General features: G+C 43.6%; 1 protein-coding gene across 1 annotated transcript in view; it reads left to right on the top strand.

Annotated features, from left to right (window-relative positions):
* Positions 1-9,935, top strand: part of ERICH6 (glutamate rich 6) — a 37,205-nt gene that overhangs the window by 8,650 nt on the left and 18,620 nt on the right. Inside the window, exons 2-4 of the mRNA XM_019532507.1 lie at positions 885-1,018; positions 1,710-1,785; positions 7,191-7,297. Coding sequence (XP_019388052.1) covers positions 885-1,018; positions 1,710-1,785; positions 7,191-7,297 — 317 coding nt within the window. The remainder of the gene's footprint in view (positions 1-884; positions 1,019-1,709; positions 1,786-7,190; positions 7,298-9,935) is intronic.

Raw genomic sequence — 9,935 nt, 5'->3', positions numbered from 1 at the left:
GCCGGCACCTCGGGCCCTGAGCACGTGGGACCGAGGCGGGCAAGGCCGCTCCAGGCCGGGCTCCCCTTCGCTTGGACACCGCCGCAGGCGGCCCGCTGCCCCCGTCCCTGCCCCTTGCCCTCAGCTGACTGACTGCTGGCGGCGGGGGGTAGTCGCCTCCGCTCTCCGTGCCGCAGCCCGCGGGGCAGCAGGGCTGAGGCGGGCAGGGTAACCCCTCCCCGGCTGCTCCCCCGGGACACAGTGCCTGGGAGCGCCCGGGCGGGGCGGGGCCTGGCCTGGACTGTCGTGGGGGGGGGCTTACCTTTTAGTTCTCCGAGCCCGAACCGTGACTGCCCACCAACATTTGAGCAGCTCGAAGTGTAACCTGTAACAAGACTTATTTTGCACAAACCCTCTCCAAGGAGAGGCTGTCTAGCATTTAACAGCAGAGCAGAGGACGGGCAGAGAACCGTTCCGGCCGCCAGAGGCCTCGCGGGAGTGTCTGCATTGCGCTTGTCCAGTTCTTATCAGAAGGCTTCCTCAGTCCTTGGATAGTTTCACAGCCCCCACATTCCAGTCCTTCCCCGAGACTCAACACGTCCACTTCTCGCCACTGGTTTTTCTCCTTTTGTTCTAGTTCAGTCTATGCTCATTCAGTCCCTGCACAAATGGCCACCCTAGGTGCCAGTGATGGGCCAGGAATGCATGGGCACATCCACTTGGAAATAGGCAGAGTTCAGGAGACTATCCAAGCAACAAACCAAGCAAGTCAATGGAGCACTTCCTTTCTACGGAGAGCGGAAAATTGGATGCCTCTGTAAGATAAGGCTGGATATTACAAACAAGGGCCATCAGTGAAACTGTAAGTGCTGTACAGGGAAATGTGTTCCCCCTGCAGGCTGATCATGCTGTCTTTTCAACTTGCTTAGCTCATCTGAACACAAGAGTTCGGGAAGGAGGGAAACAGCTGGCAGTACAGAGGTGGAGTCAGAGAGCAGCTTCCAGGAAGGGGCCACAGAACGGGCACCTCCAGCCTCAGGTACTCTGAAGCCCCAGCCTTGTTGGGCACTGGGGTTGTAGCTATAATACACATACAGGACAAGAAGAAAGTCAAGTCACAAAGGACAGAACAGAGAATAGTCAGGGATGGAAAGGAATACCCCCCAAAAAGAACTTTGGTACAGCTGGAGTTATTCAGAAATAGTCATTGCACTTTAAATTCATACTTGCACTTCATTTCTGTGGGTACTGAGAAATGAGGTATAGCATCAAGCAAACATTTCAGTTCTGGATACCTAAAATTTGACACATCTTTGTCTAAGAATCCAAATATCGGGCTGATTTTTCTAGAGCTAGTGAACATACAGTGTTCCCATTGCCATCACTTAGTCACCCAAATAAAGTTAGATGTATAAACTAAGCTTGAAAACGTTAGCCTCAGTAATCTGATGTGTGAAACAGGACAGGAGCAATGGCCAAGCAGGGGAGGAAACATGGTCACCATTCTTTGAATCAGTGAAAAAATGGAGTTAACTGTGTTGCCTATATAAGAGAGGGCTTTTGCTGTGGAGTTTATAGTCCCTTCAGTAAATACATATGATGTTGATTTAATTTATATGCATCTTTACTAATCACTGTTTTTGTCTCCCAGAGCAAATTCAAATTGTGCTCATTTATTCATGTATGGATAGAGTCTTAAGTTAAATGCTAGCAATATTTATGTGTAACAGGTACTGAAGATCATCGCATAGTGCCAGGAGGAATTACAAAAGAAAGTTCTTCCTTGTCATTAAATAAATTAAGCAGGTAAGAAAGGGCCTTTGTTTGACCAGTACAGCTGTCATTTGGAATCAGTGAAATTATTTCCACTGATTTCAGTGGAAGCTGAATCAGGCTCTTGATGATTTGTTACTTTTAATATAAAACTTAACTTGTCATTGTTATTTTCTTAGGTGTGCATGCTGCCATTTTTCTTAATAAGGGAAATATAAAACCAGCAAATCAATGTGTTTAGCATGCTAAACGGTTTTCTTTGCTTCTCAATTCCTCTAAGATTGGCCTTATTCTAATCACTTGAGCTGGAAAGGATCATAGAGATCATTTCAGTTTCTCTTCACCCAACTGCACAGGTAAATTGATTCACACTCCTAACTGTTATCAGCTAGACACGTACATTTCCCACTGATTCCCATATTTCCACTGACAAGGATTTTGTAAGTTTTTCAGGGCTGCACCTTCCATTCCTAAACTGCACTATGGGAAGTTCTGTTCCTGATAAGTTATGTATAACTTGCTTGACCTTTAGTAAAAAACTTAACAGTTGAGGAGCTGTTGGAGTAAGGATACCTTCCCGCTAGCAACTACTGTAAGGGTAGCAGTTTATTTGCCTTAGGCCACTAAACAGCCACAATGTTACATTTTATTTGTGGCTAGGAATCACAGTTCCTTAGGAGATGATGTGCCAATTGATTTAACTATGGCAAGTAGTCAAGCACCATGTATATATATCAGCCCTGCATTGTATTCCCACGCCCTGCAAGCTTGAACTAGGCAAACCCACCTCCTTCTCCTCCCCTTTGAATTGCCTTACAGGTGCCACATCCTGCATACCCAGATGCTCCTGGAATACATGTCTGATACTAGGATTTTGAGGGGTGAATCTCAAGTTTCTTAGTACCGTGCAAGTACTAGGAATTGACTCGTGATGCACTGTGGGATAATTTAGCTTCTCTTGTCCTCATGGGAGAAGCTTATTTTATCCTATTGTTGCTTGAGATATTAAACAAACCTTATTTTGTGCATGATGTATTAGTGGGCCAAATTAATTAGCTACTCCTGGTCATGGGACAACTGCTTCTCTACTGTGATGTATATACTCTGAGAGATGCTCAAGGGTCTTTAGACCATTCTGAAATGTGCAAAGGTGCTGAACGCAGGAGCTGAAGACATTTGACTTCTGTGGAGATTGGGCAGATGTACCTGTTGAGTGGTGCAGTTATCATCCAATCCCCATAGGTAGACCGGCATTTCTGGCACAGGAAAATTGCCAGAATAGTTTGTAGGCCTTGGATGGCCAATAGTGGCACCCGAACTCCTGCATGAAGACACATGAACAAGGACTTTGCCTCAGCTTTCCAGCATGAGGACAGTTGACTAATTTGACAGCTACATAGGTCCATGGCTACCCAATTTGCAGACAGCTGCAGGTCCATGGCTACCCAGTTTCATGGTAGCTTCCAGTATTCTTAAAGTCATTTAGCACTGGTTGAGAAAGTAAGGAATGTACTTGAAATAAAGTTAGGTTTCTACAGAATGGGGTTCCCAAATAGCGCGGGACTGCTGATGGAACACGTATGCCTATAGTTTGCCCTCCAGAATGAATCCTACTTTCTGATTCCACAGGGCTTAGTGGACCTCAAGGATATGTCCAGAGATGCCAATATCATGTGACCCCAGTGTTTTTGGAGATCTGGCATTTCCATGCTCAGACATTCTTAATGATGTACCGGCACATGGTATTATTTTGAGGCACTCTGCCTATCTTTACCTATGTAATCACATTAAGTCCATATAGAAAACTAAAGTACATGCAGATGATAAATAGTAATGGATTGTGTATTTGGAAGGCTGAAGATGAGTTGGCAGTGCCTACAAAACCAGCTGGGTGAATATGATGGCTTCTTGCACAATGGATGCAAGGCTAGAACCAGAACTACTGATGAAACATATATGCCTATAGTTTGCACTCCAGAATGAGGGAGTGGATCCTGGATGTGAATGAGCTCATTCACCAGTGTGTAGAGTCAGAAAATACCATCAATAACAGGGTCATGGGAGCCAATGGAAATTAAAGATGCTCAATATTAGGGGTGTGCGAAGTGGGCCCTATTCAATTTGGATTTGGCCCAAATCGGGGACAGTGATTCGATTAGTTGATTCAAATCATTGTCCCTGATTTGATTTGGCCGAATCTGAATCTGAAGATTTGATGCTGATTCAGGGAATCAGCAATTCAGCCAGACACAGCTTTAAAAGTTTTTTCTACATACCTTGAGGTAGCAGACATAGCTCGTGATTGCTGCAATGCTGCGGCATCCCACAGGAGCATGGGGGGCCCGCCACATGCTCGGCAGCGAACCTGGAAGTGGACCAGAAGCACTTCCAGTCTACTTCCAGGTCTGCTGGGGAGTGTGCTGGGGGGCCCGCCCGTGCCTCCCCAGCTTGGCGATTGGCCGCAGGGAGACCCTGGGTGGCCCCCGACCCAGAAGTCACCAGTCGCCAAGCTGGGGGGACCCCCTGTGCACTCCTCAGCAGACCCAGAAGTGGACTGGAAGTGCTTCTGCTGCCAAGCATGCTGGGGAGCCCCCCGTGCTCCTGTGGGACACTCCATCTGCCCCAGCATCGCAGCACTCACAAGCCCCTTCTACCTAGAGGTATGTAGAAAAAACATTTAAAGCTGTGTATGTCCAAATCTCTCTGAATCAATTCAGAGGGTTCTGACTCAATTCAGAGAGATTAGAGGGTCCGCTGATTCAATTCTGATTCAGAGATTCAGCCACCGAATTGGGCCGAATCTACATCGAATTGAATTGGGGACCAAAAGTTTCACACAGCCCTACTCAATATACTCCTGTCCTGGCCATGCATGGCAATGTTAATAAGTCATTAATTTTCAAGTGCATGTGATGTTTTTTAAACTGGGCTTTCCTGTGAAACATGCTGTACTGATTTTTTAAAACTATTATTGTAATTATTTTTACACTACCTGCTGCATTTTTCTTTTTAATATAGAGGAGGAGGGCACCTCACATAATTGCTGTGATGATATTGTGCCTGATTAATTTATGGACTGCATTGGCTAAAGGCTAATTTCTTTGCCTAACATACATTTAACTGTAAAAATCTCTGTGATTGTTCCTTTCCACTTACTGGCTCTCATACTGGCTGTGTAGATTGCTTGATGTTTTCCAAAACTTCAGTGAAATGTGGCATAGCTGTGGCTTTTCACTTCCTTGCAAGTAAGCAGATACCAGCAAAGAGCTGATTATTTAAGTAACAAATATTACTTAGGAGAACCAAAAGAACACCCCAACTAGGCCAGCTGCCTGCTAACAGTAAGAAACTGTGGCTATTAAAACACGGTTCAAGATATGAAACTGATGTACAAACAATGTATAGGGGGAAACAGGAAAAAAGCCACTCACAGGAGCATGGTATCCACTGCAGTGTGCTGGATTGACCAGGGGTCAGAGGTATGGGCATTGTTCTCTTCATAGTCCTTTGCTTGCCCAACTCCAGAAATACTGTGCAGGGCATGACAGCAAACTGGAAATCAGGAAAGAGCTCTAAGAGAAGTTTGTACCTAGACAGGAAACCTGCATCAGAATGGGTTCTGGGACTGCCCAGTAACCTCCAAAGGACCTGGGCCTAATATGTGACCTCTACAGAAGATCTCTATCAGAGCTCCCAATCCCACTCTTTTGTTCCTCTCCTACTCCAGGGACCTCTCAACAGACTCCTCTGCCTGCTGCATCTTCTTGAACTACAAGCTCCTCTTGAGCATCTCTGTGACCATGTCATCCATGGCCGCCTTCTGTTTCCCCCTCAGCTGCCTCATCTGCACACTCGAGCTCTGGGGCAGGATGGCCACCCTTCAGATCTAACACTGCAAAGACAGTGGTAGAGTCCCTACATTCATTTTATTTTTAATATAGGACAAATTGAATTCTTCTCACCTTAGGCCTGCACAAAGACAAGCCTACAATTTGCAGTGTTTGTCATTTCAGTTAAATGTTTCAGTCTCCTGGTCCAAGACTGCAGGTTCAAACTTAGCAACATGAGAACTGTACACATCTCAATAAATGAACTATGCATATTTTTTTACAAAAAGTATTCAGAGTAAATCAGTCCACATCACAGGTTTGACTGGGGGTGATTCATAATTGTGTCTGTTACTGGGACTAGCTCCAAAATCCTTTTCAGGCTTGGTAGTCCACTAGGGACTCAACTTTTTTGGAAATTCCTGAAAGGAAACACAAGGCTAGCAGAGGGATTCCATCAGTCTACCAAATGGAGATTTTTTAAGAGCCCGGTGACAGCATAACAGATCAGCAAATGAATGGGGACCTAGTCCGTTACAGAGGTGAAGCAGCAAAAACTGCGTCATCACCAAAAATGACTGATTGAGTAGAATTGCTGCTGCATGATTGGTAAGTGTGTAGGTATTGATTTCCAGGAGTGGGGAAAACCTGAAAGAACATTAATAAAACTGCCTTGGGGAAAAGTGGGTGACTGCTTTTCTGTGGACTGGCCCATCTTCTCTGACTACCAATGCTTAAGCTGACTATGAAAATACAGAAGAAAAAGCCCCAAACCTAATGATCTAGGGCCTGAGGAATTCCTGGGCATCTTCCATAGAAAGCAACTAACATGAGAATGCTGAATTTTGGAGACTGTAGCACAAAGAACTGCCATGCCTTAAACATGACTCAAAGTTCCCCAGCTATATTAATACTCACATTTTAACAAGGTCACGTAAAACAGTATGAATGTGAACATTCATTTTTAGTAAAGGTCTTAATAATAAATAATGTATTGTTGTAGCATTTATTTAAAAAAAAAAAGGGAGGGGGGGAAAAAACCTTTAAAAATATTATCTAAAAACTCTTAAAAGCCCCGTGGCCCTGCAGTCATATTTAGAAGAGCAAAAGCATTAATGTGAAACACCTAGGCCATTCATCTTTGCATATGACTGAGGGGAGTAGGTACTAGGAGGGAATATAGGAGGCCAAAATGCTGTGGAAATTCCTTACATGGCTTTTCTGCCCTTAAACAAATGAAGTGTTAAACATCAAACAGAGCAAAATGAAGTTCCATGCAGCTTTTGAGAAGCAGAGAGCAAGAAAGAAGTGTGCAAAATAGCTAGAAAAAGTAATGGGATTGGAATGTCCCGGGAGGAGGATATGCACCTTTGATGGCCATGCTGCATCTGTACTAGTAAGTGGAGATATACCTAGAACTAGAACAGAGTTTATGAAGTCAGATTCTACTTCTCCCAAGACACAAGAATAGGGGCATACGTGTGGTTGATGGGGGGAAAATATAGGCAAGCATATGAGCTGGAATACATGGATATCTTACAATGGAGACTTATCCTATGAGTGAAATGTTCTTTCTCTAAAATCTAATCAGATTGTTTTTTCAATGTTCAGTTCTCCTCAAGATGTGAGCTCAAGGGAAAAATCAGATAATGGCAAAGAGGTAGGATCTGAGACCGATCTTCAGGAGAGGGCTACAGCACAAACAGCTTCAGACACAGGTATTACCTCCTATAAAGTCTGGTATTGTAATGGTGTAAGGTTGTGGAGTCAGGAAATCTGTGAATGTTGGGAACAATGATAGGACAAATAAGATGGAAATAACATATTGTACTTGGATCAGTGCACCAAACTGTAGAAGAGGAACAATAGGCAAGTCTTCCAAAGTATGTAGGAGTGGGAAAGTTTTGAGTGTGCACTGAGGGTATGGTATAATCAGTCATTTTTCTAGGCCTGGAAAGGGGAAGAGTTTAAACGTTCTAGAAAAACAAGGCAAAGGAATTCTGCAACTGAATTCAAACTCTCAGGGGCTCAGGGAACAGTCTTTGTAGTCACTGTCACAAAAGCTTCCATAAACATAAAAATAACTGAAACAGAGACTGGGCTTAATTCTTGCTTGCCTGTTTCTTGGCTAGCTGGCCAGCCAAACAGGTTTTACACTTATGTCAGCTATGCACATTGTGCAGAGGATGTTGGGACTAAAAGCTCTCCAGCCCACTGAAAGCTGGCACATCTTGACTAAGCACAGCGTGACACCTGCAGCTGGAATGGAGAGTTATGCCTTAGCTGTAGTAGTGTCAAAGTAGTTCCACACCCCCCTTAGAACAGATTAAGCATAAAGCAATTTGAAGTATGAAGGCCAAATGCAGATTTTTCCCTGCCGTTAACTTCTGCATTGCATGTATGAAATATGCAACTACAATCTGGATCTAAGTACAAATGTGCAACCTGCCCAGTCACTTGCATGTCATAAGAAATTGCTTGCGTGTTTGGAAATTGGATAATCACACTGTCAAAGCCAGCAGTGTTTTTTCTTCCCTCACACAGGCGGGGGAGGACACACCCACATACATTTTATAGTTTAATACACTGGAAAGTACTTGCCTGTGTAGCTTGATTGGCAACGACTTTCTAATAGAGGTGCAACAAACATCTTTTTAAAAAGTACTTTTTCAGGTTTCCCAAATACATAAGCAAGCTCTAGTGGTAATAGGATAGCATAACTTAACTGTTGTTGTGTGAAAACAACATTTAAAAAACCATCACGTCCCTCAGTGGCATTACTGTACTGAAAGAAGTTTCCAGTATAATCCTTTCTAGCACAGACCTTAGTTCAGTGGTTTTCAACTTTTCTAGACTGGAATAGATTCAAGGCAGCCTTCAGAAAATACTAGCTCTTAGTTTTCGCTCTTTTTTTGACTACATAAAAATACTAGAGCAATTGTTCTGTTGTAGAGAACTCAGAAAGACCACAACAGGCTAAAATGTTTTTAACGTTATGGATTCTTATTTGAAATCTCTGGGCTTATCTTGTGAATTGTATTTGTGCACCTAACTGTGTTAACATTGTGTAGCATCTTGTGGCACCCCAAAAGGATCCCAAGGAATCCTAGGGTGTGACAGCACCTTGCTCAAAAATCATTTTCTTTGCTAAATGCCATATAGCTATAGCCCAGATCAAACAGATTGAGCACAAATTCAGACCCCGTACACTTCAGATGAATCCACCCAAAGGGATCAGTGCATAGGTGCATAGGCGGAGGGTTAGCTGACCCAGGAAACCTGTTAGATTTTGGTGAAGACCAAGGCATGTGCAATAATTGGGCTTTGTCATGTGTGTAGACAATGAAGGAAGGGATTTTGTCAACCTTTTCCAGGAGTTAGTATGCCTACATTTCAGCATACAGGGGTGTATCACACTGTCTGCCAATGAGTTAGCCTGGGTACCAGATGCTGTTAGGTTGTGGCTTCCCAGGGTAAATTAGCAAATGAAGGATTCCATGATACCACAGCTGGACGGCTTCTAGTGCCCAAAATAGCTCACTTGGGATTGACATGGGATTCTGTATTTCACTGTGGTGTACAGTGTAGACATACCCATATTTACTTGCCTGTGGAACCCAGAGACTGTTGCATGAAGCAGACATCTCCAAGCCAGCTTTAAACTAACAAGATTGGGTACCTGTGGCAGTCTAGTCATGGTAGAATGGAGGTCAGTACAGGCTGGAAACCCCACATAAGGAGCAGGATAAAACACTGTGACTGCAGCATAGACCTACTTTTTGACTGCAGCCTGGCTTACACTTGAAATGTTTACTAGCATAGCTGTATCAGTTAGGAGTGTGAAAAGGAATTGTTATTTTAATTAGTGTAGTTATACTGGCAAAAGCCCTAGTGTAAATACTGTACACTGACAAATTTGTGTTTTTATTAGCTGCATCTCTACTAAGAGAGTTGATCAATAAAGTTCTACCAAGAAACGCTTTCTAGCAGAGGCCTTTATAGTTCAAGACCTGAGAAACTTCCCATTCCATGATCAACCTAGAAGAATTGAGCAAATCCCATACAATCCATTGACGCTGCCAGACTAGGACAGTAGAGCAAGCACAGGCTGTTTAAGTATTTATATCCTACTTACTATATTTTAAAGACAGAAACGTGCTATATTGGCATCCATGGTACTTGGAAGTGGGTGAGCTAGCCAAAGGAGCACTTAAGCTTCTGCATTAAGCAAGCTCCAGAGAAGTTGCATGGACAACCCAGTAAGCAAAGTATCACAGTATAGAAAGACTACATGCAGCAGGAATAATCCTTTTAACTTTAATTTAAGGTCTTAAAAGTTTCACCTTTTTTGGACTA

This window comes from Crocodylus porosus, unplaced genomic scaffold (assembly GCF_001723895.1).
Source record: "Crocodylus porosus isolate Cpor-Errol unplaced genomic scaffold, CroPor_comp1, whole genome shotgun sequence".
In the NCBI taxonomy this organism is placed as follows: Eukaryota; Metazoa; Chordata; order Crocodylia; family Crocodylidae; genus Crocodylus; species Crocodylus porosus.
This window is presented reverse-complemented; position numbering and strand designations above follow the sequence as displayed.